This window comes from Ornithodoros turicata, chromosome 2 (assembly GCF_037126465.1).
Source record: "Ornithodoros turicata isolate Travis chromosome 2, ASM3712646v1, whole genome shotgun sequence".
NCBI lineage: Eukaryota > Metazoa > Arthropoda > Arachnida > Ixodida > Argasidae > Ornithodoros > Ornithodoros turicata.
In genome coordinates, this window is record NC_088202.1 from 91254383 (window position 1) to 91272675 (window position 18293).

At 47.8% G+C, this 18293-nt stretch overlaps 1 protein-coding gene across 1 annotated transcript in view; it reads right to left on the bottom strand.

Annotated features, from left to right (window-relative positions):
• The window catches only part of LOC135385772 (heat shock cognate 71 kDa protein-like), a 39381-nt gene that overhangs the window by 11421 nt on the left and 9667 nt on the right, over positions 1 to 18293 (bottom strand). The window contains exon 5 of the mRNA XM_064615284.1: positions 12160 to 12640. Within this exon, the coding sequence (XP_064471354.1) occupies positions 12160 to 12640 (481 nt within the window). The remainder of the gene's footprint in view (positions 1 to 12159; positions 12641 to 18293) is intronic.

Consider the following 18293-nt stretch of genomic DNA (forward strand, 5'->3'; position numbering starts at 1 on the left):
GGAGTGCGAAAAAACTAAAAAAAGAGAAGAATAGACAGCACTCCAATATCGAATGTGAACCTGTAAGGCGCGGACCGTTGAACAGCATTATGTGAACCATATTGAAAGTTCTACCTGGCACAATATGGGTCAAATATCGGTATTCAGTGATGGGCCAATGTCAGACCTCCCTAGGCGCTCCCTAGGAGAACTAGACCTGAGTAGGCAATGGAAGGGCGGTGACATTTTCTAAGTCCCTAAAACTTGCACGCGTACATTCGGATTATTTGAAGGCAGCTGCTTCTCCGCCCACATTAACACCTACCTTACATTGTTACCCACTAATTGCTTATAAATAACCACCTTTGCTACAAAGACGGAACGCTGTAGCAGTAAGGGTGCGAAGCACAGCAGCAGCTATATGAACACGTATTCCAAGGTATTTGAAAAAAAAGTACCGGCGGCAACAGCGTTAAATAGCCACAACGGTTGGTCTGTGAATAATTTTTAAAACCTATGGACCTTTTTTTATAGGAGGTTTCGTTAAGGGAAGTTTGAAGTGAGCCTGCTGAACTGCTGCTATTGTTTTTTACGCTATCAAGGGGGTGGGTTCGTGGATTCGATTTCACATACCCTATCATGCACTGAAGTCACACACCAGAAGCTTGAACACTTCGTATACGGTGTCATGGATTTAAGCCTGCAACCTTGGAATCAGTGTATACCACAACGCTAGCTTCACGACTCCTCTATGGAAAGCTTACGTCAAACACAGTTTACTTTACTTTACTTTATCTAACGTGAGAGCGCTTACTACATACCACATGATGGTGGCAATGTCGTTGGATGACGCTAAGCATAAATGCCCCTAGCTCTGATAACATCACAGTTTTTGGCAAACTTCAATTATGCATTAGAATTCAATATAATTAGAATTATGGAATAGAATTCAATATAAGAGTTCTATTCTAGCCGGACCATAACTCCATTATCATATGCTCATATGGTCGAGAAAGTGACGACGACGGCTTGCGCTGGCTGCCTTGATTTTATGGCGCTCAGCGTGCCGACCGTCGACCAATATAACATCGTTCACAACGAGTTCGACAGTGTACATCGTTTAGATACAAAGTTATCCAGTGATCCGGGCTCACACACTAGCCTGACTGAGGGTCACACCCATAGTAGCCCCAGAGATGTTTATTAGGAGAGCTTGCCTTGAGCACGTCCTATGACGTCACACGAGGGGCGGCTCCAAGGCCAGTGGCATCATTTTCGACCAGAGCTATACCGCCCTGAAATACCATTCCGCCGTTTTGGAGCGGAAGTACAGCGTTGAGGTCCCCCGAGCCACCGCGGCTCGCCTTTCTTTCCGGCTAAGAGGGTGGAGGGATGACTGCTCTGACGTCACGACGGCTCCCGATCTCCGGGCGGCAAAATATCACAGAACAGCCAAACTCTCCCTATACACGGCTCTGATCATCCCCGTTCATGGCATTACGCTGAGGCACCTCACTTTCAAGCAAAAGGAATCTGAATCACAGAAGCGAGTTTTCTTTTGTATTTTTTTATGAGGGACAAAAGGGGACGAAACGCGGACTGTGCTTGAGCGTCCGTATGGTACGCTCTCTAGGAGACAAAACCCCAGCCTAAGTACGTATTCTACGCTGAACGAGAATTACCTCACTTCCAAGCTAAAGGAACCTGAATCAAAAAAGCGAGTTTTTTTATTAGAGGGTGAGAAGAGGGACGAAAGGGGACGAATCGAGGACTGTGCTTGAGTGTCCGTATGGTACGCTCTCTAGGCGACAAAACCCCAGCCAAAGTACGTATTCTACGCTGAACGAGAATTACCTCACTTCCAAGCTAAAGGAACCTGAATCAAAAAAGCGAGTTTTTTTATTAGAGGGTGAGAAGAGGGACGAAAGGGGACGAATCGAGGACTGTGCTTGAGTGTCCGTATGGTACGCTCTCTAGGCGACAAAACCCCAGCCAAAGTACGTATTCTATGCTGAACGAGAATTCTCACTTCCAAGCTAAAAGAACCTGAATAAAAAATCGAGCTTTTTTTGAAGAGAGGGTGAGAAGAGGGACGAAAGGGGACGAAACGAGGAGTGTGCTTGAGCGTCCGTATGGTAAGCTCTCTAGGCGACAAAACCCCAGCCAAAGTACGTATTCTACGCTGAACGAGAATTACCTCACTTTCAAGCTAAAGGAACCTGAATCAAACAAGCGAGTTTTTTTTGGTGAGGGTGAGAAGGGGGACGAAAGGGGACGAAACGAGGACTGTGCTTGAGCGTCCGTATGGCACGCTCTCTAGGCGACAAAACCCCAGCCAAAGTACGTATTCTACAATGATCGAGAATTACCTCACTTCCAAGCTAAAGGAACCTGAATAAAAAAGCGAGTTTTTTTTCGAAGGCAGGGTGAGAGGAGGGACGAAAGGGGACGGAACGAGAACTGTGCTTGAGCGTCCGTATGGTACGCTCTCTAGCCGAAAAAACCAGCCAAAGTACGTATTCCACGCTGAACGAGAATTACCTCACTTTCAAGCTAAAGGAACCTGTATCAAACAAGCCAGTTTTTTTTAAAGAGAGGGTGAGAAGCAGGACGAAAGGGAACGAAATGAGGACTGTGCTTGAGCGTCCGTATGGTACGCTCTCTAGGAGACAAAACCCCAGCCAAAGTACGAATTCTACGCTGAACGAAATTACCTCACTTCCAAGCTAAAGGAACCTGAATCAAAAAAGCGAGTTTTTTATTAGAGGGTGAGAAGAGGGACGAAAGGGGACGAATCGAGGACTGTGCTTGAGTGTCCGTATGGTACGCTCTCTAGGCGACAAAACCCCAGCCAAAGTACGTATTCTATGCTGAACGAGAATTATCTCACTTCCAAGCTAAAAGAACCTGAATAAAAAATCGAGCTTTTTTTGAAGAGAGGGTGAGAAGAGGGACGAAAGGGGACGAAACGAGGAGTGTGCTTGAGCGTCCGTATGGTACGCTCTCTAGGCGACAAAACCCCAGCCAAAGTACGTATTCTACGCTGAACGAGAATTACCTCACTTCCAAGCTAAAGGAACCTGAATAAAAAATCGAGCTTTTTTTTGAAGAGAGGGTGAGAAGCGGGACGAAAGGGGACGAAACGAGGACTGTGCTTGAGCGTCCGTGTGCTACGCTCTCTAGGCGACAAAACCCCAGCCAAAGTGCGTATTCCACGCTGAACGAGAATTACCTCACTTCCAAGCTAAAGGAACCTGAATCAAAAAAGCGAGTTTTTTATTAGAGGGTGAGAAGAGGGACGAAAGGGGACGAATCGAGGACTGTGCTTGAGCGTCCGTATGGTACGCTCTGTAGGAGACAAAACCCCAGCCAAAGTACGTATTCTACGCTGAACGAGAATTACCTCACTTCCAAGCTAAAGGAACCTGAATGAAAAAAGCGAGTTTTTTTATTAGAGGGTGAGAAGAGGGACGAAAGGGGATGAATCGAGGACTGTGCTTGAGTGTCCGTATGGTACGCTCTCTATGCGACAAAACCCCAGCCAAAGTATGCATTCTATGCTGAACGAGATTACCTCATTTCCAAGCTAAAGGAACCTGAATCAAAAAAGCGAGTTTTTTATTAGAGGTGAGAAGAGGGACGAAAGGGGACGAATCGAGGACTGTGCTTGAGTGTCCGTATGGTACGCTCTCTAGGCGACAAAACCCCAGCCAAAGTACGTATTCTACTTTGAACGAGAATTACCTCACTTCGAAGCTAAAGGAACCTGAATAAAAAATCGAGCTTTTTTTGAAGAGAGGGTGAGAAGCGGGACGAAAGGGGACGAAACGAGGACTGTGCTTGAGCGTCCGTGTGGTACGCTCTCTAGCCGAAAAAACCAGCCAAAGTACGTATTCCACGCTGAACGAGAATTACCTCACTTTCAAGCTAAAGGAACCTGTATCAAACAAGCGAGTTTTTTTTAAAGAGAGGGTGAGAAGCAGGACGAAAGGGAACGAAATGAGGACTGTGCTTGAGCGTCCGTATGGTACGCTCTCTAGGAGAGAAAACCCCAGCCAAAGTACGTATTCTACGCTGAACGAAATTACCTCACTTCCAAGCTAAAGGAACCTGAATCAAAAAAGCGAGTTTTTTTATTAGAGGGTGAGAAGAGGGACGAAAGGGGACGAATCGAGGACTGTGCTTGAGTGTCCGTATGGTACGCTCTCTAGGCGACAAAACCCCAGCCAAAGTACGTATTCTATGCTGAACGAGAATTATCTCACTTCCAAGCTAAAAGAACCTGAATAAAAAATCCAGCTTTTTTTGAAGAGAGGGTGAGAAGAGGGACGAAAGGGGACGAAACGAGGAGTGTGCTTGAGCGTCCGTATGGTACGCTCTCTAGGCGACAAAACCCCAGCCAAAGTACGTATTCTACGCTGAACGAGAATTACCTCACTTCCAAGCTAAAGGAACCTGAATAAAAAATCGAGCTTTTTTTTGAAGAGGGTGAGAAGCGGGACGAAAGGGGACGAAACGAGGACTGTGCTTGAGCGTCCGTGTGCTACGTTCTCTAGGCGACAAAACCCCAGCCAAAGTGCGTATTCCACGCTGAACGAGAATTACCTCACTTTCAAGATAAAGGAACCTCAATCAAACAAGCGAGTTTTTTTATTAGAGGGTGAGAAGAGGGACGAAAGGGGACGAATCGAGGACTGTGCTTGAGTGTCCGTATGGTACGCTCTCTAGGCGACAAAACCCCAGCCAAAGTACGTATTCTATGCTGAACGAGAATTATCTCACTTCCAATCTAAAAGAACCTGAATAAAAAATCGAGCTTTTTTGAAGAGAGGGTGAGAAGAGGGACGAAAGGGGACGAAACGAGGAGTGTGCTTGAGCGTCCGTATGGTACGCTCTCTAGGCGACAAAACCCCAGCCAAAGTACGTATTCTACTTTGAACGAGAATTACCTCACTTCGAAGCTAAAGGAACCTGAATAAAAAATCGAGCTTTTTTTTGAAGAGAGGGTGAGAAGCGGGACGAAAGGGGACGAAACGAGGACTGTGCTTGAGCGTCCGTGTGGTACGCTCTCTAGGCGACAAAACCCCAGCCAAAGTACGTATTCCACGCTGAACGAGAATTACCTCACTTTCAAGCTCAAGGAACCTGAATCAAACAAGCGAGTTTTTTTTTTTTTTTGTGAGGGTGAGAAGAGGGACGAAACGAGGACTGTGCTTGAGCGTCCGTATGACACGCTCTGTAGGCGACAAAACCCCAGCCAAAGTACGTATTCTACGATGATCGAGAATTACCTCACTTCCAAGCTAAAGGAACCTGAATCAAAAAGCGAGTTTTTTTTCGAAGGCAGGGTGAGAGGAGGGACGAAAGGGGACGGAACGAGAACTGTGCTTGAGCGTCCGTATGGTACGCTCTCTAGCCGAAAAAACCCAGCCAAAGTACGTATTACACGCTGAACGAGAATTACCTCACTTTCAAGCTAAAGGAACCTGTATCAAAAAAGCGAGTTTTTTTTATTAGAGGTGAGAAGAGGGACGAAAGGGGACGAATCGAGGACTGTCTTGAGTGTCCGTATGGTACGCTCTCTAGGCGACAAAACCCCAGCCAAAGTACGTATTCTACTTTGAACGAGAATTACCTCACTTCCAAGCTAAAGGAACCTGAATAAAAAATCGAGCTTTTTTTTGAAGAGAGGGTGAGAAGCGGGACTAAAGGGGACGAAACGAGGACTGTGCTTGAGCGTCCGTGTGGTACGCTCTCTAGGCGACAAAACCCCAGCCAAAGTACGTATTCCACGCTGAACGAGAATTACCTCACTTTCAAGCTAAAGGAACCTGAATCAAACAAGCGAGTTTTTTTTTTTGTGAGGGTGAGAAGAGGGACGAAACGAGGACTGTGCTTGAGCGTCCGTATGGCACGCTCTCTAGGCGACAAAACCCCAGCCAAAGTACGTATTCTACAATGATCGAGAATTACCTCACTTCCAAGTTAAAGGAACGTGAATCAAAAAGCGAGTGTTTTTTATTAGAGGGTGAGAAGAGGGACGAAAGGGGACGAAACGAGGACTGTGCTTGAGCGTCCGTATGACACGCTCTCTAGGCGACAAAACCCCTGCCAAAGTACGTATTCTACGATGATCGAGAATTACCTCACTTCCAAGCGAAAGGAACCTGAATAAAAAGGGAGTTTTTTCGAAGGCAGGGTGAGAGGAGGGACGAAAGGGGACGGAACGAGAACTGTGCTGGAGCGTCCATATGGTACGCTCTGTAGGCGACAAAACCCCAGCCAAAGTACGTATTCTACGATGATCGAGAATTACCTCACTTCCAAGCTAAAGGAACCTGAATCAAAAAGCGAGTTTTTTTTCGAAGGCAGGGTGAGAGGAGGGACGAAAGGGGACGGAACGAGAACTGTGCTTGAGCGTCCGTATGGTACGCTCTCTAGCCGAAAAAACCCAGCCAAAGTACGTATTACACGCTGAACGAGAATTACCTCACTTTCAAGCTAAAGGAACCTGTATCAAAAAAGCGAGTTTTTTTTATTAGAGGTGAGAAGAGGGACGAAAGGGGACGAATCGAGGACTGTCTTGAGTGTCCGTATGGTACGCTCTCTAGGCGACAAAACCCCAGCCAAAGTACGTATTCTACTTTGAACGAGAATTACCTCACTTCCAAGCTAAAGGAACCTGAATAAAAAATCGAGCTTTTTTTTGAAGAGAGGGTGAGAAGCGGGACTAAAGGGGACGAAACGAGGACTGTGCTTGAGCGTCCGTGTGGTACGCTCGCTAGGCGACAAAACCCCAGCCAAAGTACGTATTCCACGCTGAACGAGAATTACCTCACTTTCAAGCTAAAGGAACCTGAATCAAACAAGCGAGTTTTTTTTTGTGAGGGTGAGAAGAGGGACGAAACGAGGACTGTGCTTGAGCGTCCGTATGGCACGCTCTCTAGGCGACAAAACCCCAGCCAAAGTACGTATTCTACAATGATCGAGAATTACCTCACTTCCAAGTTAAAGGAACGTGAATCAAAAAGCGAGTGTTTTTTATTAGAGCGTGAGAAGAGGGACGAAAGGGGACGAAACGAGGACTGTGCTTGAGCGTCCGTATGACACGCTCTCTAGGCGACAAAACCCCAGGCAAAGTACGTATTCTACGATGATCGAGAATTACCTCACTTCCAAGCGAAAGGAACCTGAATAAAAAAGGGAGTTTTTTTCGAAGGCAGGGTGAGAGGAGGGACGAAAGGGGACGGAACGAGAACTGTGCTGGAGCGTCCATATGGTACGCTCTCTAGCCGAAAAAACCCAGCCAAAGTACGTATTACACGCTGAACGAGAATTACCTCACTTTCAAGCTAAAGGAACCTGTATCAAACAAGCGAGTTTTTTTTAAAGAGAGGGTGAGAAGCAGGACGAAAGGGAACGACACGAGGACTGTGCTTGAGCGTCCGTATGGTACGCTCTCTAGGCGACAAAACCCCAGCCAAAATACGTATTCTACGCTGAACGAGAATTACCTCACTTCCAAGCTAAAGGAACCTGAATCAAAAAAGCGAGTTTTTTTTATTAGAGGGTGAGAAGAGGGACGAAAGGGGATGAATCGAGGACTGTGCTTGAGTGTCCGTATGGTACGCTCTCTAGGCGACAAAACCCCAGCCAAAGTACGTATTCTACTTTCAACGAGAATTACCTCACTTCCAAGCTAAAGGAACCTGAATAAAAAATCGAGCTTTTTTTTGAAGAGAGGGTGAGAAGCGGGACGAAAGGGGACGAAACGAGGACTGTGCTTGAGCGTCCGTGTGGTACGCTCTCTAGGCGACAAAACCCCAGCCAAAGTACGTATTCCACGCTGAACGAGAATTACCTCACTTTCAAGCTAAAGCAACCTGAATCAAACAAGCGAGTTTTTTTTTGTGAGGGTGAGAAGAGGGACGAAACGAGGACTGTGCTTGAGCGTCCGTATGGTACGCTCTCTAGCCGAAAAAAACCAGCCAAAGTACGTATTCCAGGCTGAACGAGAATTACCTCACTTTCAAGCTAAAGGAACCTGTATCGAACAAGCGAGTTTTTTTAAAAGAGAGGGTGAGAAGCAGGACGAAAGGGAACGAAATGAGGACTGTGCTTGAGCGTCCGTATGGTACGCTCTGTAGGAGACAAAACCCCAGCCAAAGTACATATTCTACGCTGAACGAGAATTACCTCACTTCCAAGCTAAAGGAACCTGAATGAAAAAAGCGAGTTTTTTTATTAGAGGGTGAGAAGAGGGACGAAAGGGGATGAATCGGGGACTGTGCTTGAGTGTCCGTATGGTACGCTCTCTATGCGACAAAACCCCAGCCAAAGTACGTATTCTATGCTGAACGAGATTACCTCATTTCCAAGCTAAAGGAACCTGAATCAAAAAAGCGAGTTTTTTTATTAGAGGTGAGAAGAGCGACGAAAGGGGACGAATCGAGGACTGTGCTTGAGTGTCCGTATGGTACGCTCTCTAGGCGACAAAACCCGAGCCAAAGTACGTATTCTACTTTGAACGAGAATTACCTCACTTCGAAGCTAAAGGAACCTGAATAAAAAATCGAGCTTTTTTTTGAAGAGAGGGTGAGAAGCGGGACGAAAGGGGACGAAACGAGGACTGTGCTTGAGCGTCCGTGTGGTACGCTCTCTAGGCGACAAAACCCCAGCCAAAGTACGTATTCCACGCTGAACGAGAATTACCTCACTTTCAAGCTAAAGGAACCTGAATCAAACAAGCGAGTTTTTTTGTTTTGGTGAGGGTGAGAAGAGGGACGAAACGAGGACTGTGCTTGAGCGTCCGTATGACACGCTCTGTAGGCGACAAAACCCCAGCCAAAGTACGTATTCTACGATGATCGAGAATTACCTCACTTCCAAGCTAAAGGAACCTGAATCAAAAAGCGAGTTTTTTTTCGAAGGCAGGGTGAGAGGAGGGACGAAAGGGGACGGAACGAGAACTGTGCTTGAGCGTCCGTATGGTACGCTCTCTAGCCGAAAAAACCCAGCCAAAGTACGTATTACACGCTGAACGAGAATTACCTCACTTTCAAGCTAAAGGAACCTGTATCAAAAAAGCGAGTTTTTTTTATTAGAGGTGAGAAGAGGGACGAAAGGGGACGAATCGAGGACTGTCTTGAGTGTCCGTATGGTACGCTCTCTAGGCGACAAAACCCCAGCCAAAGTACGTATTCTACTTTGAACGAGAATTACCTCACTTCCAAGCTAAAGGAACCTGAATAAAAAATCGAGCTTTTTTTTGAAGAGAGGGTGAGAAGCGGGACTAAAGGGGACGAAACGAGGACTGTGCTTGAGCGTCCGTGTGGTACGCTCGCTAGGCGACAAAACCCCAGCCAAAGTACGTATTCCACGCTGAACGAGAATTACCTCACTTTCAAGCTAAAGGAACCTGAATCAAACAAGCGAGTTTTTTTTTGGTGAGGGTGAGAAGAGGGACGAAACGAGGACTGTGCTTGAGCGTCCGTATGGCACGCTCTCTAGGCGACAAAACCCCAGCCAAAGTACGTATTCTACAATGATCGAGAATTACCTCACTTCCAAGTTAAAGGAACGTGAATCAAAAAGCGAGTGTTTTTTATTAGAGGGTGAGAAGAGGGACGAAAGGGGACGAAACAAGGACTGTGCTTGAGCGTCCGTATGACACGCTCTCTAGGCGACAAAACCCCAGCCAAAGTACGTATTCTACGATGGTCGAGAATTACCTCACTTCCAAGCGAAAGGAACCTGAATAAAAAAGCGAGTTTTTTTTAAAGAGAGGGTGAGAAGCAGGACGAAAGGGAACGACACGAGGACTGTGCTTGAGCGTCCGTATGGTACGCTCTCTAGGCGACAAAACCCCAGCCAAAGTACGTATTCTACGCTGAACGAGAATTACCTCACTTCCAAGCTAAAGGAACCTGAATCAAAAAAGCGAGTTTTTTTTATTAGAGGGTGAGAAGAGGGACGAAAGGGGACGAATCGAGGACTGTGCTTGAGTGTCCGTATGGTACGCTCTCTAGCCGAAAAAACCCAGCCAAAGTACGTATTACATGCTGAACGAGAATTACCTCACTTTCAAGCTAAAGGAACCTGCATCAAACAAGCGAGTTTTTTTTAAAGAGAGGGTGAGAAGCAGGACGAAAGGGAACGACACGAGGACTGTGCTTGAGCGTCCGTATGGTACGCTCTCTAGGCGACAAAACCCCAGCCAAAGTACGTATTCTACGCTGAACGAGAATTACCTCACTTCCAAGCTAAAGGAACGTGAATCAAAACAGCGAGTTTTTTTTATTAGAGGGTGAGAAGAGGGACGAAAGGGGACGAATCGAGGACTGTGCTTGAGTGTCCGTATGGTACGCTCTCTAGGCGACAAAACCCCAGCCAAAGTACGTATTCTACTTTCAACGAGAATTACCTCACTTCCAAGCTAAAGGAACCTGAATAAAAAATCGAGCTTTTTTTTGAAGAGAGGGTGAGAAGCGGGACAAAAGGGGACGAAACGAGGACTGTGCTTGAGCGTCCGTGTGGTACGCTCTCTAGGCGACAAAGCCCCAGCCAAAGTACGTATTCCACGCTGAACGAGAATTACCTCACTTTCAAGCTAAAGCAACCTGAATCAAACAAGCGAGTTTTTTTTTTGTGAGGGTGAGAAGAGGGACGAAACGAGGACTGTGCTTGAGCGTCCGTATGGCACGCTCTCTAGGCGACAAAACCCCAGCCAAAGTACGTATTCTACGATGATCGAGAATTACCTCACTTCCAAGCTAAAGGAACATGAATAAAAAAAGCGAGTTTTGTTTCGAAGGCAGGGTGACAGGAGGGACGAAAGGGGACGGAACAAGAACTGTGCTTGAGTGTCCGTAGGGTACGCTCTCTAGCCGAAAAAACCCAGCCAAAGTACGTATTCCACGCTGAACGAGAATTACCTCACTTCCAAGCTAAAGGAACCTGAATAAAAAATCGAGCTTTTTTTTGAAGAGAGGATGAGAAGCGGGACGAAAGGGGACGAAACGAGGACTGTGCTTGAGCGTCCGTGTGGTACGCTCTCTAGGCGACAAAACCCCAGCCAAAGTACGTATTCCACGCTGAACGAGAATTACCTCACTTTCAAGCTAAAGGAACCTGAATCAAACAAGCGAGTTTTTTTTTGTGAGGGTGAGAAGAGGGACGAAAGGGGACGAATCGAGGACTGTGCTTGAGTGTCCGTATGGTACGCTCCTAGGCGACAAAACCCCAGCCAAAGTACGTATGTACTTTGAACGAAAATTACCTCACTTCCAAGCTAAAGGAACCTGAATAAAAAATCGAGCTTTTTTTGAAGAGAGGGTGAGAAGAAGGACGAAAGGGAACGAAACGAGGACTGTGCTTGAACGTCCGTATGGTACGCTTTCTAGGCGACAAAACCTCAGCCAAAGTACGTATTCCACGCTGAACGAGAATTACCTCACTTCCAAGCTAAAGGAACCTGAATCAAAAAAGCGAGTTTTTTTTAAGAGAGGGTGAGAAGAAGGACGAAAGGGGACGAAACGAGGACTGTTCTTGAGCGTCCGTATGGTACGCTCTCTAGGCGACAAAACCCCAGCCAAAGTACGTATTCTACGCTGAACGAGAATTACCTTACTTCCAAGCTAAAGGAACCTGAATCAAAAAAGCGAGTTTTTTCTGAAAGAGGGTGAGAAGCGGGAAGAAAGAGGAGGAAACGAGAACTGTGCTTGAGCGTCGGTATGGTCTGCCTGGAGGCGACCAAACCCCCAGCCAAAGTACGTATTAAAATTCGAACGAGTAACGGCCTGTTCACGTTCGCACAGTTTTCACCTTAGGAGTGCGCAGCTCCCTTCCTTCCGTACAAAGACATGGCCGTGTCGGAGATAAAATCCAAACGGTTTCCTCGTTCTTGCGTGCTTACGCAAGCAGAGCACAGTACTCAAGGTTCAGATGGGATGACTTTTATGTGGCCTTATCACTGCAGGTATTCATTCGTATTCCCAGTTTCATCACAACGTGGTGCTGTGAACTCTGTATCTAAAATCTAAATACCGTACCTAAATCTAAACTACTGTACTGTATCTAAAGTACTGTATCTAAGCGCTCGTCGATACTGTGGCACAAAATGCACTGCAAAGTGCACGAGCAATCGTTTCACACTTGTAGTTCAGTCCTAAGCAGGCTTACCTGAATCAGCACACTCTGTTGATTATCCGTGTACGTGGTAAATATCCTCGTCTTGTTTGTAGGAACGGTGGTGTTTCTCATGATGAGCGCTGTCATGACACCTCCCGCTGTCTCGATGCCCAGGGACAATGGTGTAACGTCGAGCAGCAGCAGGTCTTGTACCTCAGGAGCCTTGTTGTTGGTTAAAATGGCTGCCTGTACCGCTGCTCCATAGGCTACCGCCTCGTCTGGGTTGATAGACTTATTCAACTCCTTGCCGTTGAAATAATCTTGCAGAAGCTTTTGTATCTTGGGTATGCGAGTAGATCCACCTACTAGAACTATGTCGTGAATATCGGACTTTGTGAGGCGGGCATCGTTGAGGCATTTTTCCAGTGGGTCCATCGTCGAGCGAAAGAGATCAGAATTCAGTTCTTCGAATCGTGCTCGCGTCATGGTTGTGTAGAAATCGATGCCCTCGAACAGGGAGTCGATCTCAATGCTGAAAGGAAGTTGATAAGCGAATAAGTTGTTATGCATTGAACACGTTTAGCCTTGTCCATAGGTTGCGACTGGCCTTTGAGGCATAATTTCATCAATCCATAAAACGCTTCCTTCTGAACGCTTCTGTTAAGCATCATTCTCTGTACTGCTATAAAGAAGTTGCAAGATATGGCCGAGTACAAAATGTTGAAGAGGCAAAATGAAAAGAAACAAGGAAAGGAAAAGGCCGAGCAGCAGATTTTCCGTGAACCTCAAGATTGGAGAGCTGAGGACCGGGGGATGCACATCGGATGGTCGATGTGTATGAACCCCGGCACAAGCGGCCCCAGATTGTCGCAACAACCATGAGAATGGATTTGAAGCGTGACCGCAATCAATTGGCTACCTTAAAATCGGAAGGGCACCTTCTCCCTCATACAATGTGCTACCGGAGGCCTTGCACGACTTACTCTACAAAATATGCTAGGCTCGACTTCTGTGCAGTTGGCTTCCATTACCTGGCTTTCACTGATTGGCTGCAATTGTGCTATCTGACATTAACCAGAAAACATCGAATTAATAAGGTAATAAATGAATTTTAGTTAATTAGTCGCCCAGCAGTTGCATACGTTGTCCCATAGGATATCCGCCTCGGCACATAACCCGTCTGCCAAAATGGCACCAGCGCTGCTCTCACAAGCTTCTTATCAGAGTTCAATTTGTAACGAATAATAATAACAATTTTAAAAAACACCCTGCATAGTGACTGTACTCACAGGCTACTGGGTGAGTGAGGGGAATACAAAACACTTTGGTGGCCATGTCCTTCATTTTGAAAACAAAGTTCACACAGCTCCAGGTGGCGCTATGCTGATTTGCTGGCGATGTGCTCTTTCTGAAGTCATCTGTTCACAAGTTACGAGGAATTAGACATGGATAATTCGGGAAAATTTGAACGTCCGGTATGCTGTTGCTTGCCAAAGACTGCTGCGCTTCTAGGCCCAGATCAGGGTATATGGGACGAACCTGAGAGGGATTTAGTTGTGTGTTCAAATCCGTAGTGAGGATCACGAAGCGGAGTCTATAGAAAATTCCAACAGTGTCGCAAACCTAGACGATGATACGACGAGTACAGCGACAGTCCTCGGGAACTGTTTGTGTAATTTTGTAAACATATTTGCGGATCTGTGCTGGTGCGACTGACGTTCGGCTGTTTCCGCAAAGTCGATGAAATTTGAAAATAATGTTCAGAATGGAGCTTTGCCCCCCCAGTAAACCATTAATATCCCCAGGACATCCCTACATGGTCGCTAACGTCCTGAATATCCGGATATGTGATACTCATGGGGCGTCCCAGAACGACATTCGTGTTTCGGTTTTACTCGGTAAATAACTGATGTCGCAGATACGTCTGCAAGATATCGCGGTTTGGATGCCTGGAAGGAAGAAGTAGCCTGAAGATTTCAAAGATATCCGTGCATTGAATGTCACAGGTACGTCGCCAGGACGTCGTTTGGGGATATACGGATAAATTTGTGACATTTGTGACATCTTGTTCAGACAGCAACTTTTTTCTTGTGCTGAGAGCAAGATAAAACTAGACATGGGAGACTAGTACAATCGTTAGGTATTTCTATCATCAGCGTGCTGCTGCCCTTTCAAAACATTTGTCTGTGTGCAACACTCGTCACATAACAGAAGAATATGATCACTTGTACAGCTCCACCTAGCAGGTAATCACATTATATACAATAGCTTGAATTGAAAACATGGTACTCGACAAGAAGGCATGTCAGAAACGCTATTGGGTATACCTTGACACTTCAGATAGACAGGTTATTTGAAAAGTCGCATCCTTTCACTGTTGCAAATGTTTCATGCCCCAATACATTTAACGACCGTGCCATCAATATCTTGTATTTCAGGAAAGGCTGTATACATTTGCTCTGGTCATCCTTCAGATCGGGCCAAAAGGCAGCCTGCTCTTCCAGGTGTGAGCACCTTGGTTAACGCGGTCTGCTTTCGACCATGTTGCGGTCGCGGGGCAGTATTGCTTGCAGTACTGTTCCCGGAAAGATTTTTCTTGATGTATTGTGGGATATTCAATTGGTCTCCGCCCCGGTTACCCTACTGCCCAATTAGGGGGTGGGGCATGGCACCGTTCCGTACAGAGCTCATCAAACCTTGACAAAAGTTCAGGGGGGTATATATAAGTTTAATAAACAGGAGGTGGCGTCCAAGCAAGGAGAGGTCAGCCAGACCTATGTCGGCTCGCGACGCCCTGGTGGAGCAAAAAAAAAACCGGCCGGTTTCTTTGCAGTGGGGGCGAGTGCCCAGGGCCGCGGTTCTCAGTTCACAACGTAACACTCAGTTGGGTGTCCTGTAGGTATTGCAGGAGAGCCCTTGTAACGGCTCCCTGCTGTTGGCGTGCGACGGGGCCGAGAAGCACGGCCAGTGAGAGCGAGCCGTGTCCCAGGCGTTGGAGGCGATTGGCGAGGACAGCGCGGGCTGCAGAGTACTCCGAGCAGGTTAGTAGGTTGTGCTCAACGTCTGCTACTGCGCCACAGGTAGCGCAGCTAGCTGAGCGACGCTTTCCGACCCTGCACAAGTATTGCGATGTATATGCGACGTTGAGTCGGAGCCGATGCAGGAGCGTTTCTTCTGCGCGGACGAGCTGCTGGTATGGAGCGAATTGCATTGTCGGGTCAATGGACTGGATATACGCATTGGAGCGTACAGCGTCTTCGACAGAGCGACGCATTTCGGAGGCACACCACTCGCGGATCTTTATAAGACAGGCGGACGATGTGAGCAGCATAATAGCTGGCGGGCCGACGTCTTGGTGGGCACGCCTCGCGGCGGCGTCCGCTCGGGAGTTCCCCCTGAGGCCTATGTGGCTGGGAACCCACTGTAGCCGCACACCGTGGCCAGAGGCGCAAAGAGAGTCGCATGCGGCGATGATAGCCGTTTGGAGGTCGCTGATGATTTTGGTGGCGTGAGAACTCAGGATCTCCAGGGCTGGCTTGCTGTCGGTGAGGATCGTCCACTCTGCAGGTGGGGAGGACGAGATGTGCTGAAGGGCCATATTGATTGCGAATAGCTCTGCTTCCGTGGAGGACGTCTCGTTGGGGAGCTTGGACGCTTTCTCAAAATCTTCGTGGGGCACATAAAAGGCTGCAGCTGCTCCACCAGGTATCACAGACCCATCAGTATAGACGGTCTGCCTTCCGTGGTGCAGCGAGGCTAGGTGTTCCAGGGCAAGTTGATGTGCTACAGGCGCTGGCGTGTCGCTTTTTTTCCCGAGGCCATGGATAAATGTGCATATGGGAGGTTGGTCGAGAGCCCATGTTGGGGTAGCATACGATACGTGAGATGTGGGAGGTGGGACAACACCCTTCAGACGGCGCACTGCGCTACCAAAGGCAGACGCGGGGCTGTCGTGGTCAATGGTCCTGAGGTAGTGGAAAGGGTGCCAAGTCATTAGCTGCGTGTAAATGCGGAGGGTCTCTCTATCTCGCAGGGTGGTAAGAAGTGGTTCCCTGGCCTCTGCAAGTACCGAATAAGTTTCCGTTGTCTTGGGTAAGCCCAGGCATGCGCGAAGGCTGCCAGACTGAATGTTCAGGAGTTCCCGCTCGTGAGTCGTGCGCAGGCCGTGCAGCACTGGGATGCTGTACCGCAGGAAGCCGAGCACGAGGGAGCTGTGAATTTGGCGAAGATCGCGACAGGTGGGGCCCCAAGACGCTCCGGAGATGCGGCGTAGGACGTTCACTGATCTGCTCGTCTTGACGGAGAGGTTCTTTATGTGCTTAGACCACGAGAGCTGTCTGTCAATAATCACGCCAAGGTACTTGCAGTGCGTCACAAATTGAGGCGGGGTTCCGGCAACATGGAGAGGGTAGCTGGTGAAGGGCCGCCGAGTAAACGCCATGGCGGCTGTATTGCTAGGAGGTACACGGAGTCCTCGGTCGGCAAGGTAAGACGCGGTGGTGTTGAGAGCGCCTTGTAAGCGTTGTTGAATGGCGTCCCGTCGGACTCCGGATGTCCATATGCAGATGTCGTCGGCATAGATTGTGATGCGGATATGCTCAGAGAGGCACGCCGGGAGTGATGCCATAAACAGATTGAACAGCAGCGGACTCAGTACACTACCTTGTGGCACTCCACGGGAGACGGGAAAAGCTGGCGTATCTCCTGATGCAGTACAGACGAACAGCGTCCGGCCGGACAGAAAGTCACGGACCCAAGAAACCATTCGAGCTCCCACTCCCGACTCTTGCAGGGGGGGGGGGATATGTTTATTAACCGACTCTTGCAGGGTAGCAACAACGGCACTGTGGAGAACGCTATCATACGCATTCATGACATCCAAAAAGACGGCAACAGTAAAACGTGCTTCCGACTGTTCTTCTTGGACACTGGATACCAGATCGATCACGTTGTCGATGGACGACCTCCCTTGTCTGAACCCTGCCATGGCCTCGGGGAAGTACCTCACAGTTTCAAAGTACCAGGTTAGCCGCGAGTGTACCATGCGCTCCATTGTCTTCGCCACGCAGCTGGTGAGTGCAATCGGCCGAAAGGAATCGATGTCATGGGGCGATTTTCCAGGTTTTAAACCGTGGGACAAATTAAGTCGCCTGGACGTACATGTGACGTCTACAGGCTCTCTGAAATAAGCCCTGGGGTATCCAAATATCTTTTCACGATATTGCACGGGCATCGCCGGGGTCATGAAAGAACTGATGTTCTGAGGCTGGAACAACATAGAAGAGACAAATACATACAAAGCCTCAAATTTGCCTAAGAAATTAACGATGAAAGATGAAAGTCACTGAAAAGGTTAGCTAGCTGTAGAACTCGAACCCAGCTAGCCTCAGAACATCAGTTCTTTCATGTTCAACAGTGGCCGCCTGCGTCGATCCCGTCGTATGAATGTGTGTATGAGTGAGCAAAAATGTAAGAGTGATAGGAGGATGAGTGAGAGAGAGTTGCTGGTTTGTCCCTTCAGATGACGCACCCTGGAAGTCACTGAGAAGGCGTGTTAGCTTAGCTCAATTGGTAGAGCCCTGGACCGGCAATCCTGGAGCTGTGGGTTCGAGTCCTACAGCTAACTAACCTTTTCACTGACTTTCATCTTTCATCGCCGGGATGTTTGTGGTTTACTGTGCCAATACTTGAAGAATCATTTTGAAAGCCTGTGAAGCCTACCCAAGGGGACTAAGACATTTCCAGAACACTCCATAAAGTGTTTGCAAACAACTGCTCTCTCTGACGAAAACGTTGCACACCAGATTGTTTTTGTTGATTAAACTGCCACGTATTGCAGGATGCGCCGTTGAAATCCCCTCATTCGTCTCTACATTTCTCCTTTATCTCCTCTTCCTCCTCTTGACTTCTACTAGAGAGAGTACAACACGCATGTTCCTGGTGCCTCCTTACGTTGGTTTTGCACACGGCCCCTACAAAGGAGCGTCGGTTAATCATGGGGGTGTCATTTGTTGTGTGGTGACGTCGTCCTTGATGTAATCGTAACAGCGGCGACAATGGCGACAGAAGTCAAGTTGTGTCAGCTTCTTGTTACTTCGGTACTTCGTTCAAGTCATCTCGTAAGAAATCCGTTCACTTGTCGAACGTAAAACTTTTATCGTGCGTTTGGAAATACCGTCAAAGAA